Source organism: Phocoena sinus, chromosome 12 (genome assembly GCF_008692025.1).
Source record: "Phocoena sinus isolate mPhoSin1 chromosome 12, mPhoSin1.pri, whole genome shotgun sequence".
Classification (NCBI taxonomy): Eukaryota; Metazoa; Chordata; class Mammalia; order Artiodactyla; family Phocoenidae; genus Phocoena; species Phocoena sinus.
In genome coordinates this window covers 20,248,766-20,268,881 of record NC_045774.1, presented here as the reverse complement: position 1 = coordinate 20,268,881, position 20,116 = coordinate 20,248,766, and the positions used below count along the sequence as shown (strand labels likewise).

General features: G+C 38.3%; 1 protein-coding gene across 3 annotated transcripts in view; it reads left to right on the top strand.

The window, feature by feature from the left end:
- Nucleotides 1–20,116, top strand: part of UTRN (utrophin) — a 561,071-nt gene that overhangs the window by 398,764 nt on the left and 142,191 nt on the right. For all 3 annotated transcript variants that reach the window (XM_032650818.1, XM_032650820.1, XM_032650819.1), the window contains one exon: nt 3,838–4,010. In XM_032650818.1, the coding sequence (XP_032506709.1) occupies nt 3,838–4,010 (173 nt within the window). The remainder of the gene's footprint in view (nt 1–3,837; nt 4,011–20,116) is intronic.

The window sequence follows — 20,116 nt, the reverse complement described above, 5'->3', positions numbered from 1 at the left end:
ATGTTAGTTTAGCTGCTCGAATACTTTGCTGGGATCCCTCTTTGCACATGACTGCCTTATGTTAAATGGTTGGAAGAGCATTGCTTTGTGCTTCTAGATGGATTACATTCCCATAACTAATTATCAATAACCGTTTTGTGCTTTAATGTTTATTTAATGGTCAGAAAGGCTTCCAGGTGGCAGAGGTAAGCATTAGTAGGGCAAGTCTCCCAGCTGTGCAATGGGAGTTAACCCTCTTTCATAGAACTTTAATTTATTTTAGCATTTGATGTTACATCAGGGTCAGGATCTGACAGACTTCCATGCTGGCATCTTGATTTTAAAACCAGTGCGTCATTACCCAGGGATCTGTGAAGGAGCATGATTCATTAACTGCGGGTAATTCTAAATTTCCAGCAAAGAGCTTAGGCAAGGCTTTGCAGTGCAGGCTTCTAAATAATAAAATTTCTCCCTGTTAAATTTTTTGAACGAAGAGATTAAACAAAATGATTACTACATTTCCTTCTAATTATTTGTCTGATTTCTCTTGGCATTACAGTGGCTAATATGCCAGTCTGTCAAGATGAACTTTTTCATACACTCATTTATGCAATTTTGCATCCATCTATCTATGTATCTATCTATGTATCTGTCTATCCGTATACATCTATTTTTCATTAGACTTACTCTGTGTAACAGAGACTCTGAAGGATACAGAAGAAATATTAAGATGATTTTCTGTCTTTAGGAGCTCTTGATATATTTGGCCAAATAAATATGCCACCAAATGTTAAATTAAAAGAACAATGTATGCTGATTTTCTTTTCTTTGATCGTTTTCTGGTTGTTGATTTTCTTCCTAATTTTTGATGAGGCTCCTGTGTGGAAGGGTTTTCCACATATTGAAACTTATGTTGCAACATGAATATATGATCCCTGGTGGTGCTCTTAACCAAAATGTTATGGAAGTACTTAATGATCATTGACTGGGCCAGTGATGCAGTTCTGTTTTACTCCATCTGTTATTGTGGCCGGATTGGAACAGGCATCACCTGATCTGAAGTGAAGAGGCAAATTTGCTTCGTGCTTTGGGTATCCAAATTTCCTCATGCTGTGGAATGCTCCTGTGAAACTGAGGAAACTATTTATGAATCTTGATGTGCTTCTGTCTTTCTATGTCTCTTGAATATGAAAAGAAGCAAATAGGTCAGGCTGCTACAGGAAGTTGTGGTTTGAAGTTGCCTTGTGATTTTAGGTGTGGTCCACTGGTAATGATGTTTAGGAACCTGCACAGGAAATTAGAGGCCAAATTCTCCTTGACAATACAGAGCAAAGGGAGGCCTTGCTTATTTACTCTGTCACTGAGCTTTTTGAGAAAGATGGCTATCATACATCTTTACAGCCGAAGTTTAAAACTGGGCTTTTGATATATGTCTTTGGAGGTCTTAAAATGCATCTCAGGACACAAAAATAAAACAGTTCTATTCTAAAGAATAGGACTGTGTTGTTCAGGAGATGTCATCAAAGAATCTTTCAGCAGAAGTTCCCTTTTCTTTTTCTTTTTTACTGAGCATTTCTGTTTGAAACCTCGCAAGTTCAATTTATAACCAGATTGCCATTTACATGCCTACTGTTGCCCAGCCTGAGAACCTTGAATTGGTATCTGGCTGTGTTTCCCTGCTTCCCCATCAGTGTCTGCTGTGTACTCTCTGAGATGGAGGTGCTAGTAAAGTGCAGAAGAGTCAACAATGTTGAGTTTTTGTTCAGTGGTTAACCGTAATTCTGGGTGTACTCAGATTACACTTTGCAGGGAGACCTGATTTGGCTTTGTTGTTAGATAACCCAGAGACCAATGGGCTTGCAAATTTAGAGCATAAATTTTGCAGAAGCCGTCCATCAAACTTTGTGTTCACCTCTCCCATCTCTCAAATATGACCCTATTAATGTCATCTTAGATGTCACAAATCTTCCCAGAAATTATAATACAGCAGTTCTGCCCCTTAACCTCGTGTGATACCTTTTTACCATGCCGATTGGAGTAGTGAGTTGTACAAGGCTTTTCCATGTGTCCTGGTTTGTGTAGGTCTGTAGATACTTGAAGAACAGTCACTTCAACGCTGGCCGCTAAGCCTTGGTTCTTAATGGAATACATGGATTGCTTATCAGGAGTAAGTTCTAAATTAATAATAGCATTCTGAGTATTCGAAGAATTTCTGTTTAAATTTTTACCATGCCCATTTAGAGTTGGAGAAACTAAAGAAGAATGATGATTATAAAGGAAAATTGAAGATGAGAAGTGTAACAAAATTATAGTGTTTGGGTTTGCTCTTCTTTTACTAATTCTGATTCATTACCAGAAATATAATTTTTATTTCTGTAATATGTTGCCTTAATATTCCTTACCAATTAATGCCATGGAGACTCACCTGACACCTTCATGGCCCCTTCTGGTGTCTGCTTTTCTGTTTGTAAGTTCATACTCAGTTGTTGGATGGTAGTGGCTGTCACACTAGAGTTAGCTACACATCCCATTTATTCATGAAGAAAAGGTGATTGCCAAATTAATATAGAAAATTGTGTTGACAACCTTATAACAGGAGAGAACTAAACAATTGATAAGACCCTCTGTATTTTAAAGTTTAAATTTGTTGTATTTGTTTAATTACAAAAAGAGACCCTGTTTTTTATAGAAACTTGGAAACTCAGAGAAGTGTAAAGAAGAAAACTAAAATCACCTTTAATCCTCTTATACGGAGATCGCACTATTTTGCTTTATTTCTTATAGTCTTCTAATGTATGTGTGTGCAATGATTTACAAATACATAGGCTAATTTAAACACCTACTTTAAAAATTAAATTAACATCACAATATACAGTTTTTTATCCTCCATTTTAAAACCTAATAATAAACTAGCATTAATGTATATTACGAAAGTTTTTACTTTTTTATTTTAAAAACAATGTGATAAATGTGTTTATACATAAATCTTCGTGGGATAGGTAATTTCAACAGTTTTAAGGCTTTTGATACAAATTGCCAAAATGCTTCGTCAAAGTCTGAACCAATTTTTATTATTAATTTATATTAATTCTTATTTTACTTAAACTACACTCAAATTTACTTTTTTTTTTTTTTTTTTTTTTTTTTTTTGCGGTACGCGGGCCTCGGCAGGCGGACTCTCAACCACTGTGCCGCCAGGGAAGCCCTCACATTTACTTTATAGAAGTGAACAAAATATTTTCCTTTTCAACAGGAGAAATATTATTTTGTTATTATTTTTTATTTGTTAATGAGGATAAACATTTTTATGAGAATGCTTTTTTAAATTTTTAGAAATAAATTTTATTAGATTAAAAGGCCGAACTATTAGTAAGTTTGTCTAAATGTAAAAAGAAAGTTTAATTATGTAATATCTTAGTGACCTCTGTAAAACTTCATATTTTGAAGTTTTACATATTCCACATATTTTGCCTATGTGGAAAGGGGAGAAAGGATTTATTTGGGTATTAAGCAAAGTTGAGTGATTTGGCAGCCACAGTCGTACAAAATTTCAAAAATTTCTCATTGAATTTGAACATCTAACTAGCTGATACATGAAATTTAGATTATAATATTGATACATTCTGTTTTTAAGAATGGGGGAAATCAGTGTCTTATTAAAGATTTAAAAACTACTATTTTCAATGTAGAAATTGTGAAAACACTTAAATTTGTTATCATTTAAGCTAAAATTAACTATTTTGCTTTTAAAAAACTCATTTGTGGAATATGAAAAAAGTAAAGTTTGTATAGCAATCCCAAGTAATGTTGACACTAATACCTAATATTTGCATTATCTCTTTGCCTTTTTCTGTTCAGGACATCCAGGCAGAAATTGATGCCCACAGTGACATATTTAAAAGCCTTGATGGAAACAGGCAGAAGATGGTAAAAGCTTTGGGAAATTCTGAAGAGGCTACTATGCTTCAGCATCGACTGGATGATATGAACCAAAGATGGAACGACTTAAAAGCAAAATCTGCCAGTATCAGGTCAGCGTTGTCAGTATCAAAATAAAAATAATGGGGGAGGAGGATTTTCATGATTTTTGTATATCAGGAAGAGAACAGGAAGCCTTACCAGCATGCTACTTCTTCAGAAATAGTTTAAGATTTAAATGCAAAGATAATTTTTTTTAATGTTACAGTTTTAGCTCCATTTATGTCCAGTGCCCTCTGTCAACTGTTCCTGACTAGTCACAAATTTGCATATCGTATTTTAAACCTAATAATACTAATAATTTTACCAATACCTGCTAGTTGTTGAGTGTTTACCTTAACCAAGTATTGTGTTAGGATCTTTACAAACATTTCTTTATTTAGTATTCAAAAAATCCTAGTGAGGTGAATAGTAAAATCCTTTCTTACATGAGGTGACAGAGGCTTAATGAATATAAAGAACTTGACAAGATATTGAGCTAACAAGTGCCACACGAGGATTTGAATCTAGATCTTTCTGACTCTTGGCAATGAACGTGTTTTGCTTCGTCAAGCAATTTGTATGTCCAATTTAAAGATGTGCTTTTAGAAATTAGATATCACTTATGGACACTAAAATGGATAACTGATGATTCATGTCTCCATTTGGAGAAAGTAAAAAGTAAATAAGGATGAATTTGAGGACCAGAATTTGACTAAGAAAGGACATTGAAAAAAGACCTACTGTGACAGCTATTAATATTATTACTGGGAGTTAAGAACATTTTAGAATTATGTTTACTAGATGGTGGATAATATGTAATGGATATGAGTTTAGTGGAAACTGACTAAGAAAGAACATGAATGTTGGTAGAAAGACTTGGATCTCGCATCTAGGTCAGTTTCTTAAATCTTAAAGTTCAGAAACGGTATGATGTATTGAAAAATGTACAGTCTTAAACCAAATGGTCTTGAATTTGACTTGAATTTGACTTGGGCAAGTCACTTAGTCTCTCTGAGCCTTGGTTTTCTCATTTACAAAATCAAAATATAAATATTTAACCCACATGATTGCTGTGAAGATTGAATGGGGTAATCTGATAGTTCCTTAGTCTATGTAATTTCTGTCTAATGTAGCATCTAGTTTATTTTTTCTTACATAAAGGGGTTCAGTGGATCTGCTTCAACTGGTTTCTGCATTTTATAGACTACTTCATGGAGAGCAGAAATCTTTTGCGGATTATTTACTGTGAATGAATTTTTAAAAAAATTTTCCTTCTGAAGAGAAATCCTGAAAGGCTTTTATTCTTCTGGGGCTCATAAAGGGATATTTGCACTTCTTTTTACACTTAAAGAAGGGGGTAATTAGCATGACTATGGAAACCTCTATGTAAAGATCCTGTTGGACATTATCAACCAGCTACTCTTTTTTAGTTAGGAAAATTAGGGAGTATTGTATAGTGAGAGAATATACTTGTGATTGCTTAAAATTGAATTTTCAACTGGCCAGACCCCATTGGGTTTCACCTTTCTGTTCCCCATAAATATAAACAAATAAAAAGATTTAAAGTGTTAACATAGTAGAAAACATTCACTGAGGTTCTAACAAACCCAACTAGTGTAACAAGCTAAAAGCCACAGGCCTGGCCCTGGTGAAGACTGTGTACATGGTGCTGGAATTTTGAGAGTTTGGAGGATGAGTTCTTCAGGAAGGAGAATTTAATGAAGACAAAAAAAATCTTTGACCTTTCCTGGCCTTTATCGCCTAAGCCTGTCAAGTCACATTTTTTTTTTCTAACCTGGAAAGAAAGAATTCATAAGCTATAGTTGGAATATTATCTAATAAACAATGTTATTTTTAGAAGATGGGGGAATAAGCTTTTGCCAATGGGCTTCTGGATCAAGACAAATCATACATTCCAGTAAAATGTGTTAGTAATGTGATAATAAATTAAAATAATTTTTAGTCTCATTACTCATTTCTGGAAATTCAAGCATTTAATAAGAACTTACTTCTAGGTTTAAGGCATTGTGAATCATAAATAAGATATGGCCCCTACCCCTAGGGGGTTCACAGTTCTCTTCAGGCTAAGATGGGTCCAAAGGAGGAAGTGGTAACTTTCACTTCAGATGACCATCAAAGGCTTCATGAAAGAGATGATAACTAAGCTGAGCCTTGAAAGGTGTATAGTTTTCCCCAGATGGACTGGATGAGGATTGGAGAAAGATATCTAAGCAGGAGGCCAGAAATAACACTGTGTTTTCATGGAGCAGTTAAGTTCAGTCTGACTGAGAATAGAATTTGCTGATGATGTAGAGGGGAAAGACTGTGACTAGAGAAAAAGGTGAGGAGGGAGGTAAGACACAAATCATGGAACACCTGTGTGTACTATGCTCCATTCCACTGGTAATGGAATTTGAAAATTTTTAGGTGGCATGATTAGACTTAAGCTTTGGAAATATCCCTCCCACACAATTATGGAGAGTGCATTATTAGATGAGAAAAGTTCTAAAGACAAGAAGAGCTGTGAAGAGACCCTTTCAGAGAAATACCCAAGAGTGGAATTGCTGGATCGTATGATAGTTCTATTTTTAATTTTTTGAAGTACCGTTAAACTGTTTTCCATAGTCGCACCATTTTACATTCCCACCAACAGTGCAGAAGGGTTCCCTTTTCTCCATGTCCTCACCAACACTTGTTATTTCTTGTCTTTTTGACCATAGCTATTCTGAAAGTTGTGAGGTGATATCTCATTGTGGATTTGATTTGCATTTTCCTGATGATTTTCCTCTATGTTGAGCATATTTTCATGTGTCTGTTGGACATCTGTATGTCTTCTTTCGAAAAATGCCTATCAGGTTCTCTGCCCATTTTTAAATCAGATTGTTTGTTTTTGTATTGAGTTGTGTGAGTTCTTTATATATTTGGGGTATTAACCCCTTATGGGACATATCATAGGCAAATATATTTTCCCATTCGGTAGATTACCTTTCCATTTTGTTGATGGTTTCCTTCTCTGTGCAAAAATTTTTTAGTTTGATTAGATCCCATTCCTTTATTTTTGCTTTTGTTGCCTTTGCCTAAGGAGACAAATGCAAAAAATATATATATATATATATATATATATATAGCTAAGACCAACAAAGAGTGTACTGCATAGATGTTTTCTTCTAGGAGTTTTATGTTTTCAGGTCTTACATTTAAGTCTTTAATACATTTTGAGTTTATTTTTGTATACGGTGTGAGAAAATGGTCTAGTTTCATTTTTTCACTTGTAGCTGTCCAGTTTTCCCAACACTACTTATTAAAGAGACTGTCTTTTCCCCATTGTGTAGTCTTCCCTCTTTTGTTGTAGATTTAATTGACCATATGTGCATGGGCTTATTTCTGGGCTGTCTATTCTGTTCCATTGATCTATGCTTCTGTTTCTGTGCCAGTACCATACTATTTTGATTACAGTCGCTTTGGGTATTGAGACAAAGAAAATGAAAACACTGCTTTGAAAAGATATATGCACCCCAGTGTTCATAGCACCGTTATTTACAATAGCCATGACATGGAAACAGTCTGCAACTGTTCATCAACAGTTGAATGCATAAAGAAGATTGTATATGTGTGTGTATATATATATATATATATATATATATATATATATATACACACATACAATGGAATATTTATATATATGCGTATATATGTATATATATGTGTTTGTATATATGTGTGTGTGTATATATATATATATATATAAATATATATATATATATATATATATATATATATAATGGAATATTAGCCATAAAAAAAAGAATGACATTTTACCATTTGTGACAGCATGGATGGACCTGGAGGGTATTATACTTACTGAAATAAGTAAGACAAAGACAAATACTGTATGTTTTCACTTACATGTGGAATCTAGAAAATTAAACAATTGAACAAATATAACAAAACAGAAACAGACTCACAGATACAGAGAACAAACTAGCGGTTACCAGAGGGGAGTGGGGGAGGGGCAACATAGGTGAAGGGAATTAAGGTATAAAACAAATAAGTTTCAAGGATGCAATGTACAGAACAGGGAATATAGTCAATATTTTATAATAACTGTATGGAGTGTAATCAATAAAAATATTGAATCACTATGTTGTACACCTGACACTAATGTTATATGTCAATCATATCGCAATTAAAAAAATGATAAAATGGTTTATTATTCTTAGTAATGGGCCCTCATATAGTAAGCACACCTCAGAGAGAAGTGGTACAGGATGCATTTTTTTTTTTTTTTTTTTTTTTTTGGGGGGTACGCGGGCCTCTCACTGTTGTGGCCTCTCCCGTTGCGGAGCACAGGCTCCGGACGCACAGGCTCAGCGGCCATGGCTCACGGGCCCAGCCGCTGCGCGGCATGTGGGATCTTCCCGGACCGGGGCACAAACCTGCGCCCCCTGCATCGGCAGGCGGACTCTCAACCACTGCGCCACCAGGGAAGCCCGGGATGCATTTAATACTCTGGAGCTAGACTGCCTAGTAAGTTTAAACACTAGTTTTGTTCCTTGGCAGCTGTGACACTGCGGGGAGGTTACTTGGCCAATATGTATTTCCTCCTGTGCAAAATAGGGATAATAGGAGTAACTTCCTCATAGAGTCATCATGAATAGTTGATTTAATTAGCCTTTATAAAGTACCTAAAACAGTGGCACATGGTAAGCACTAAATAATTGTTAACTATTCTTATTACTCTCATTGATTACCATTATGTTTGGAACTAATTAGTTCAGAAGACATAGTAATTCTCCCTACCCCATCTTGTTTCTTAGTCACTAATATTGGGAATTTCTGAGAAGGTCCCCAACAAGTAGCATCCCTCTTTCTTGGCTGGATTCAGAAGAAATAGGAAACAAAAGTAAGGACAAGTGAGAACAACAGTGTCATGTTAATTACTGACAGAGGCTAGGTGGGAGGAGGTGCTTAGAGTAAGAGCTAAATGGTGCTGTTAACCGGACTCCAGAAGTAGGCAGAATTCCCAGCAGTCACTGGAGAATGTGGCCTCCCATGTGGGAAACCCTGCATGGAAGAGTAGAAAAGAACTCAGTCTCTGCAGACTTGTTCTCAAAAGGCAAGAGTGAGCTGAGCTAAGTAGATCAAGTTATTCCCCAAATCTACAAATCAGATTCCTCACCCTACCTCTACAGGGACAGAGAGAGTGAAAGGGTGGAGAAGAGGCCAGGAATGTACTTAGTGAGAAAACCCCTTCCCAAGGAGCTGGGGTGTGGAGGTGTTCTCATTAACAAAAACATGAAGTAACTTCCCACACAGCCAGCTGCCTCCTTCAGTCCTTACTGAAAATGTTGCTTGCTGAGTGCACTATGAATTCTTGTTCCTCTGTTCTTTCCTCTCATTCCTTTAAAGTATAGTCTACACTTGCACTGGCTTCTATTGTGAACAAATTCTCCTATGTCTTTAATATTTGTTTAAACTCTCCCATCACTCTTCTCTATAATTGAAAGTTGACTGTCCCCTTAATTGCCTGCTTTACTTGAAACACTCTTTAATAGAGTTCAGTTTTCCCATTTTCCTCACCTGGCAGTCAACAGGAACATTCTGAATATTTAACAACTACTGTGGACACCAAGTAGAATGCTAGCCATAAACTCCCAGTATGGTGCCAGCAGACACTGGCTGAACAGCAGCCTGCGCACAGGGATAAGAAGGAAAGTTGGCAGCCTCACTGCTTTTTCTTAAGCATTGCTTCTCCATCTCTCAACAGCTTGTCGTTAGAAGTGGATACATCTATTATTTTACCCTCTCATCATCTTACTCCTGCTTCCTCCTGATGTATAGGACACTCTTCTACTTTACTCATTGATTTGAGCTTCTGACTTCCTTTTTTTTTTTTTTTTTTTTTTTTTTTTGGTATGCGGGCCTCTCACTGTTGTGGCCTCTCCCGTTGTGGAACACAGGCTCAGCAGCCATGGCTCACGGGCCCAGCCGCTCCGCAGCATGTGGGATCATCCCAGACCGGGTTGTGAACCTGGGTCCACTGCATCGGCAGGCGGACTCCCAACCACTGCGCCACCAGGGAAGCCCCTGACTTCCTTTTTATTCTGCATCTTTTCCTCACTTATCATCCTTGGTGTCGACATCTCTACTGATAACTGTATATTTTGACTTCTCAGTTTCTTCTTACTTTATCTCTAAATGCTTTTATCCCTATTTTGTTTCTAAGCCCGATAGATCTGCCCAGGCCTAGGACTTAGTTGACATCCCATGTTATCTTGGCATCCCTGGGATGAGCAATCTCAGGAGACCAGGGGCAAATTGTTTTCAGAGCACACATTTTATTTTTTTCAAATTTGTCTACAATATTCTAACTAGATTGTTTTAAAATGCACATCCTCTAATATTTTCAACTGAGGAATTCCTAGCTTTCTTTTTATTTTTCCTTCATCTTCCCAAACCTACACACCTTTCTCCTTATCTTTAGTTGCTTAAACCCTTCCACTTTTCAGATTTCATCAACCCCATCTACCCAGCTTGGATTTCATTATAAACCATTTCAGTAATGTCAGGACCTTGAAATTCCTCTCCCCCTTGAAATTCCTGTCTGCTTTTCCAATTGCTGATGCTCTGATAATCATACCCTCCCTATCCCCTGATCTAAATTCTGGGCTTCCTAGTGTTGCACTGGAAAGTGAAAAATGATAACATTTCTTCAACTGAGACTTGACAGTTTCTACTTAGAATTGCTATTGCAATTCTGAATGATTTTCTATCATAATCACCACTATCCCTAACTTTTAAAGATTTCGATTCCTCATTGGCTCCCAAAACCTCTCGAAATCTCCCTCTCTGCATGCAGCCTTGCTTCATTCTTTTCTGAGAATAAGGCCATCAGATAGATGTCCCTTCTGTGCATTCTGTATTTCAAATTGTGCTTTCATTGTGCTAAAATCAGTATTGTCATGGCCGGGAATATTCGCTGCACTTTATCATCATTTTTAGAAAAGAGACTATCTGTCAAAGATCATAATAACAGCTAATATTTATTGAACATTCACTGTGTCTACATGAAATGCTTGACGTTACCTCCATTGACCACGGCGTGATCATTGGAACTACGGAATTACATGTGACTCAAAGCCTTGGGTTAATATCTTAAGTACTATTTTCCAGTCTTTTCGGTTAACTTTTTTATTTTTTATTTATCTATATTTTTGGGTGCGTTGGGTCTTAGTTGCAGCACGCAGGATTTTTGTTGAGGCTTGTGGGATCTTTCGCTGTGGCACGTGGGCTTCTCTCTAGTTGTGGCGTGCAGGCTCTGTAGTTTTGGCGCAAGGATTCCAGAGCACACAGGCTCTCTCATTAAGGTGCGTGAGCTCAGTAGCTGTGGCGCACGGGCTTAGTTGCCCCGCGGCATGTGGGATCCCAGTTCCCTGACCAGGGATCGAACCTGTGTCCCCTGCATTGGAAGGCCGATTCTTTACTGCTGGACCACCAGGGAAGTCCCTTTTTGGATAACTTTGATCACACTTTTAAAATACGGAAATCTAATTTACCAACTATTCTTTTGCAATCGAAAAACAATACATACAAGTCTGTATTCCACTTAGATCGATATAAGCAAAGATAGTGATTTGAAACCTGAGCTAGAAGATAGGCTCTTAGGAATTTTTAACAATGTTTTTTACTCCCTGGAAAAATGTGAATTGGAAATTACTAATAAATTCAGTAATGTGAAGGCCATGGCTTAAACTTATATGTTAAATTTGTATAATTTAGGATTATGTTAATTAAATATCCACTTATCACCTTAATGTTTAATATGGATCCTTATTAACTTACGGTTTCAAAGGCCAGTGAAATTCTCAAATCTAATGAAAACAGGGTTCAAAGATAAAATTCTATCTTCCCTTTCTTTTATGAGCCTCTTAAAGATTCAGAGCACCTTTTTAGAGGCTCTTAGAGGAGATTAACCTTTAACATCATCATTACATCTAACGTTATCACACTTTTACAATGTCATTGACACCACTTTTAACTTTAGGTAGTTGATTTTGCTAACCATATTGTAAAACTTCTAAAATTTTTTTTCTCAGATCTCATAGAGGAAAATTCTGCAGCTTTCCTTCTTGTTTTCCTCTGTCTCAGTGCTTTTCGGTAGAACTTTCTACAATGATGGAAATGTTCTGTATCTGCGCTGTTTGGTACAGTAACCACTAGCCATATGTGGCATGTTGAGCAGTTGAAATGTGGCTAGTGCAACTGGTGAACTGAATTTCCTATTTTACTTATTTTAGTTAACTGAAGCTTTAAATTGAAATAGGCACATATTGCTGGTGGCTACAATATTGGAAGCACAGATTTGGTGTTCTTTTCAGAACAAACTGAATTCTGAGGACTCTACTTTTTTCCCCTAGTCAATCTTAATTCCTTTTCTGGGAGCAGAAATAATCCCCTTTTAAAGTTACTGGTTATTCTTGCACTAATGAAGGTATTTTCTTTCACTATAACTCAATTTGTAATCTATGGGTTTTACCATAAAAGTTTCTTTGTAGTAAGAATGCCAACGTGGGTATTTAATTCTGTGCATTTCTTCCTTACACAATAGGGGATAGTATATATTTACTCCTCTTAATTTGAGTCATCAAATTCTTTGGCAGTCCTACCACTTTTCAAATGTATCTTCACTTGTCTACAAATATACCTTGGCAGTTTCTATCTGCCCTCTTAAGTGCTGTCCATGATGAGAGCAACATAGTGGAAAGGTATTAGAATTTAGTGTGGATTCCAGATTCTCACCATGGCTTCCTGAGCAAGTTCTTCCTGCTCTGAGCTGTAGTTGGCTCAGAGAGTTATCGTGAGGTTTCCTATCTCAGAGTATATTTGGTTTACTTGTCTTCCTCCTCACTTGACCCTAGAACCTTCTATTTCTGAACCAGTGTAATGCCTGATATCAGAGTGGGCGCTCCATAGATGTTTCACTTTATTGAAAAAATGAAAAACTGTATTTTATTTTAATAAATGCTCCTCTTACTCATTCACACTGTTTGCTCTCATTTTTCGTTTTTTTTTTGTTTGTTTGTTTGTTTGTTTTTTCATTTTAACATCTTTTTGGAGTATAATTGCTTTACAATGGTATGTTAGCTTTAGCTTCACAACAAAATGAATCAGTTATATATATACATATGTTCCCATATCTCTTCCCGCTTGCGTCTCCCTCCCTCCCACCCTCCCTATCCCACCCCTCCAGGCGGTCACAAAGCACCGAGCTGATCTCCCTGTGCTATGCAGCTGCTTCCCACTAGCTATCTACCTTACGTTTGGTAGTGTATATATGTCCATGCCTCTCTCTCGCTTTGTCACAGTTTACCCTTCCCCCTCCCCATAGCCTCAAGTCCATTCTCTGGTAAGTCTGTGTCTTTATTCCTGTTTCACGCCTAGGTTTTTCATGACATTTTTTTTTCTTAAATTCCATATATATGTGTTAGCATACAGTATTTGTCTCTCTCTTTCTGACTTACTTCACTCTGTTTGACAGACTCTAGGTCTATCCACCTCATTACAAATAGCTCAATTTCGTTTCTTTTTATGGCTGAGTAATATTCCATTGTATATATGTGCCACATCTTCTTTATCCATTCACCTGTCGATGGACACTTAGGTTGCTTCCATGTCCTGGCTATTGTAAGTAGAACTGCAATAAACATTGTGGTACATGACTCTTTTTGAATTATGGTTTTCTCAGGGTATATGCCCAGTAGTGGGATTGCTGGGTCATATGGTAGTTCTATTTGTAGTTTTTTAAGGAACCTCCATACTGTTCTCCACAGTGGCTGTATCAATTTACATTCCCACCAACAGTGTAAGAGGGTTCCCTTTTCTCCACACCCTCTCCAGCATTTATTGTTTCTAGATTTTTTGATGATGGCCATTCTGATTGGTGTGAGATGATATCTCATTGTATTTTTGATTTGCATTTCTCTAATGATTAGTGATGTTGAGCATTCTTTCATGTGTTTGTTGGCAGTCTGTATATCTTCTTTGGAGAAATGTCTATTTAGGTCTTCTGCCCATTTTTGGATTGGGTTGTTTGTTTTTTTGTTATTAAGCTGCATGAGCTGCTTATAAATTTTGGAGATTAATCCTTTGTCAGTTGCCTCATTTGCAAATATTTTCTCCCATTCTGAGGGTTGTCTTTTGGTCTTGTTTATGGTTTCCTTTGCTGCGCAAAAGCTTTTAAGTTTCATTAGGTCCCATTTGTTTATTTTTATTTCCATTTCTCTAGGAGGTGGGTCAAAAAGGAACTTGCTGTGATTTATGTCATAGAGTGTCCTGCCTCTGTTTTCCTCTAAGAGTTTGATAGTTTCTGGCCTTACATTTAGGTCTTTAATCCATTTTGAGCTTATTTTTGTGTATGGTGTTACGGAGTGATCTAATCTCATACTTTTACATGTAGCTGTCCAGTTTTCCCAGCACATGTTGAAGAGGCTATCATTTCTCCACTGTACATTCCTGCCTCCTTTATCAAAGATAAGGTGACCATATGTGCGTGGGTTTATCTCTGGGCTTTCTATCCTGTTCCATTGATCTATATTTCTGTTTTTGTGCCAGTGTCATACTGTCTTGATTACTGTAGCTTTGTAGTATAATCTGAAGTCAGGAAGCCTGATTCCTCCAGCTCTGTTTTTCGTTCTCAAGATTGCTTTGGCTATTTGGGGTCTTTTGTGTTTCCATACAAATTGTGAAATTTTTTGTTCTAGTTCTGTGAAAAATGCCAGTGGTAGTTTGATAGGGATTGCATTGAATCTGTAGATTGCTTTGGGTATTAGAGTCATTTTCACAATGTTGATTCTTCCAATCCAAGAACATGGTATATCTCTCCATTTATTTGTATCATCTTTAATTTCTTTCATCAGTGTCTTATAATTTTCTGCATACAGGTCTTTTGTCTCCTTAGGTAGGTTTATTCCTAGATACTTTATTCTTTTTGTTGCAGTGGTAAATGGGAGTGTTTTCTTGATTTCACTTTCAGATTTTTCATCCTTAGTGTATAGGAATGCCAGAGATTTCTCTGTATTAATTTTGTATCCTGCTACTTTACCAAATTCATTGATTAGCTCTGGTAGTTTTCTGGTAGCATCTTTAGGATTCTCTGTGTATAGTATCATGTCATCTGCAAACAGTGACAGCTTTACTTCTTCTTTTCCGATTTGGATTCCTTTTATTTCCTTTTCTTCTCTGATTGCTGTGGCTAAAACTTCCAAAACTATGTTGAATAAGAGTGGTGAGAGTGGGCAACCTTGTCTTGTTCCTGATCTTAGTGGAAATGCTTTCAGCTTTTCACCATTGAGGACGATGTTGACTGTGGGTTTGTCATATATGGCCTTTATTATGTTGAGGAAAGTTCCCTCTATGCCTACTTTCTGCAGGGTTTTTATCATAAATGGGTGCTGAATTTTGTCAAAAGCTTTCTCTGCATCTATTGAGATGATCATATGGTTTTTCTCCTTCAATTTGTTAATATGGTGTATCACGTTGATTGATTTGTGTATATTGAAGAATCCTTGCATTCCTGGAATAAACCCCACTTGATCATGGTGTATGATCCGTTTAATGTGCTGTTGGATTCTGTTTGCTAGTATTTTGTTGAGGATTTTTGCATCTATGTTCATCAGTGATATTGGCCTGTAGTTTTCTTTCTTTGTGACATCCTTGTCTGCTTTTGGTATCAGGGTGATGGTGGCCTCGTAGAATGAGTTTGGGAGTGTTCCTCCCTCTGCTATATTTTGGAAGAGTTTGAGAAGGATAGGTGATAGCTCTTCTCTAAATGTTTGATAGAATTCGCCTGTGAAGCCATCTGGTCCTGGGCTTTTGCTTGTTGGAAGATTTTTAATCACAGTTTCAATTTCAGTGCTTGTGATTGGTCTGTTCATATTTTCTATTTCTTCCTGATTCAGTCTTGGCACGTTGTGCCTTTCTAAGAATTTGTCCATTTCTTCCAGGTTGTCCATTTTATTGGCATAGAGTTGCTAGTAGTAATCTCTCATGATCTTTTGTATTTCTGCAGTGTCAGTTGTTACTTCTCCTTTTTCATTTCTAATTCTATTGATTTCAGTCTTCTCCCTTTTTTTCTTGATGAGTCTGGCTAATGTTTTATCAATTTTGTTTATCCTTTCAAAGAACCAGGTTTTAGTTTTATTGATCTTTGCTATCGTTTCCTTCATTTCTTTTTCATTTATTTCTGATCTGATTTTTATGATTTCTTTCCTTCTGCTAACTTTGGGGTTTTTTTATTCTTCTTTCTCTAATTGCTTTAGGTGCAAGGTTAGGTTGTTTATTCGAGATGTTTCCTGTTTCTTAAGGTAGGATTGTATTGCTATAAACTTCCCTCTTAGAACTGCTTTTGCTGCATCCCATAGATTTTGAGTCGTCGTGTCTCCATTGTCATTTGTTTCTAGGTATTTTTTGATTTCCCCTTTGATTTCTTCAGTGATCACTTCGTTATTAAGTAGTGTATTGTTTAGCCTCCATGTGTTTGTATTTTTTACAGATCTTTTGCTGTAATTGATATCAAATCTCATAGCATTGTGGTCGGAAAAGATACTTGATACGATTTCAATTTTCTTAAATTTACCAAGGCTTGATTTGTGACCCAAAATATGATCTATCCTGGAGAATGTTCCATGAGCACTTGAGAAAAATGTGTATTCTGTTGTTTTTGGATGGAATGTCCTATAAATATCAATTAAGTCCATCTTGTTTAATGTATCATTTAAAGCTTGTGTTTCCTTATTTATTTTCATTTTGGATGATCTGTGCATTGGTGAAAGTGGGGTGTTAAAGTCCCCTACTATGAATGTGTTACTGTCGATTTCCCCTTTTATGGCTGTTAGTATTTGCCTTATGTATTGAGGTGCTCCTATATTGGGTGCATAAACATTTACAATTGTTATATCTTCTTCTTGGATTGATCCCTTGATCATTATGTCGTGTCCTTCTTTGTCTCTTCTAATAGTCTTTATTTTAAAGTCTATTTTGTCTGATATGAGAATTGCTACTCCAGCTTTCTCTTGGTTTCCATTTGCATGAAATACCTTTTTCCATCCCCTTACTTTCAGTCTGTATGTGTCTCTAGGTCTGAAGTGGGTCTCTTGGAGACAGTAAATATACGCGTCTTGTTTTTGTATCCATTCAGCCAATCTGTGTCTTTTGGTGGGAGCATTTAGTCCATTTACATTTAAGGTAATTATCGATATGTATGTTCCCATTCCCATTTTCTTAATTGTTTTGGGTTCGTTATTGTAGGTCTTTTCCTTCTTTTGTGTTTCTTGCCTAGAGAAGTTCCTTTAGCAGTTGTTGTAGAGCTGGTTTGGTGGTGCTGAACTCTCTCAGCTTTTGCTTGTCTGTAAAGGTTTTAATTTCTCCATCAAATCTGAATGAGATCCTTGCTGGGTAGAGTAATCTTGGTTGCAGGTTTTTCTCCTTCAACACTTTCAATATGTCCTGCCACTCCCTTCTGGCTTGCAGAGTTTCTGCTGAAAGATCAGCTGTTAACCTTATGGGGATTCCCTTGTGTGTTATTTGTTGTTTTTCCCTTGCTGCTTTTAATATGCTTTCTTTGTATTTAATTTTTGACAGTTTGATTAATATGTGTCTTGGCGTATTTCTCCTGGGATTTAATCTGTATGGGACTCTCTGTGCTTCCTGGACTTGATTAACTATTTCCTTTCCCATATTAGGGAAGTTTTCAACTATAATCTCTTCAAATATTTTCTCAGTCCCTTTCTTTTTGTCTTCTTCTTCTGGAACCCCTATAATTTGAATGTTGGTGCGTTTAATGTTGTCCCAGAGGTCTCTTAGACTGTCCTCAGTTCTTTTCATTCTTTTTTCTTTATTCTGCTCTGCATTAGTTATTTCCACTATTTTATCTTCCAGGTCACTTATCCGTTCTTCTGCCTCAGTTATTCTGCTATTGATCCCATCTAGAGTATTTTTCATTTCATTTATTGTGTTGTTCATCATAGTTTGTTTCATCTTTAGTTCTTCTAGGTCCTTGTTAACTGTTTCTTGCATTTTGTCTATTCTATTTCCAAGATTTTGGATCATCTTTACTATCATTATTCTGAATTCTTTTTCAGGTAGACTGCCTATTTCCTCTTCATTTGTTAGGTCTGGTGGGTTTTTATCTTGCTCCTTCATCTGCTGTGTTTTTTTCTGTCTTTTCATTTTGCTTATCTTACTGTGTTTGGGGTCCCCTTTTTGCAGGCTGAAGGTTCGTAGTTCCTGTTGTTTTTAGTGTCTGTCCCCAGTGGCTAAGGTTGGTTCAGTGAGCCGTGTAGGCTTCCTGGTGGAGGGTACTAGTGCCTGTGTTCTGGTGGATGAGGCTGGATCTTGTCTTTCTGGTGGGCAGGTCCACGTCTGGTGGTGTGTTTTGGGGTGTCTGTAGACTTATTATGATTTGGGGCAGCCTCTCTGCTAATGGGTAGGGTTGTGTTCCTGTCTTGCTAGTTGTTTGGGATAGGGTGTCCAGCACTGTAGCTTGCTGGTCGTTGAGTGAAGCTGGGTGCTGGCGTTGAGATGGAGATCTCTGGGAGATTTTTGCCATTTGATATTATATGCAGCTGGGAGGCCTCTTGTGGTCCAGTGTCCTGAAGTTGGCTCTCCCACCTCAGAGGCACAGCACTAACTCCTGGCTGCAGCACCAACTCCTGGCTGCAGCACCAAGAGCCTTTCATCCACATGGCTCCTTAATTTGGGATGATTCGTTGTCTATTCATGTGTTCCACAGATGCAGGGTACATCAAGTTGATTGTGGAGCTTTAATCCGCTGCTTCTGAGGCTGCTGGGAGAGATTTCCCTTTCTCTTCTTTGTTCTCACAGCTCCCAGGGGCTCAGCTTTGGATTTGGCCCCGCCTGTGCGTGTAGGTCACCGGAGGGTGTCTGTTCTTTGCTCAGACAGCATGGGGTTAAAGGAGCCGCTGATTCGGAAGCTCTGGCTCACTCAGGCCTGCGGGTAGGGAGGGTCACGGAGTGCGGGGCGGGCCTGCGGCGGCACAGGCCAGCGTGACGTTGTCAGCCTGAGGCGCACCGTGCGTTCTCCCGGGGGAGTTGTCCCTGGATCCCGGGACCCCGGCAGTGGCGGGCTGCACAGGCTCCCCGGAAGGGGGGTGTGGATAGTGCCCTGTGTTAGCACACAGGCTTCCCGGTGGCGGCAGCAGCGGCCCTAGCGTCCCATGTCCGTCTCTGGGGTGCACACTTTTAGCCGCGGCTCGCGCCCGTCTCTGGAGCTCCCCCAAGCAGCATTCTCAATCCCCTCTCCTCGCGCACCAGGAAATAAAGAGGGAAGAAAAAGTCTCTTGCCTCTTCGGCAGGTCCAGAGTTTTCCCCGGCCTCCCTCCCGGCTAGCCGCGGCGCACTAACGCCCTGCAGGCTGTGTTCACGCCGCCAGCCCCAGTCCTCTCCCGGTGCTCCGACCGAAGCCCGGGCCTCAGCTCCCAGCCCCCGCCCGCCCTGGCGGGTGAGCAGACAAGCCTCTCGGGCTGGTGAGTGCCGGTCGGCCCTGATCCTCTGCGCTGGAATCTCTCCGCTTTGCCCTCCACACCCCTGTTTCTGTGCTCTTCTCCGCGGCTCCAAAGCTCCCCCACTCCGCCACCCGCAGTCTCCGCCCGCGGAGGGGCTTCCTAGTGTGTGGACACTTTTCCTCCTTCACAGCTCCCTCCCGCTGGTGCAGGACCCGTATCCTTTTGTCTCTGTTTATTTTTTTCTTTTGCCCTAACCGGGTACGTGGGGGGTTTCTTGCCTTTTGGGAGGTCTGAGGTCTTCTGCCAGCATTCAGTAGGTGCTCTGTAGGAGTTGTTCCACGTGTAGATGTATTTCTGTTGTATTCTTGGGGAGTAAGGTGATCTCCGCGTCTTACTCTTCCGCCATCTTCCCGGAAGTTGGGCTAGATTGATCTGCTCTTTTTTTTTGTATCTGTACTTTGGGAGAAGGGATAAAAACTTCTTTGAAGAAACATGAAAGGTAGAGGCTTTTGGTGATTTAAAATATATATTAATATTAATACATAGTTTTCTCCATAGTTCCTTTTCTACAATATTTAAATGATGAGGTGCCGTTTTTATGGATGTTTATGTTCAAAAAGTTTTCATATTATAGTTTTAAAAATAACTGGTCATTT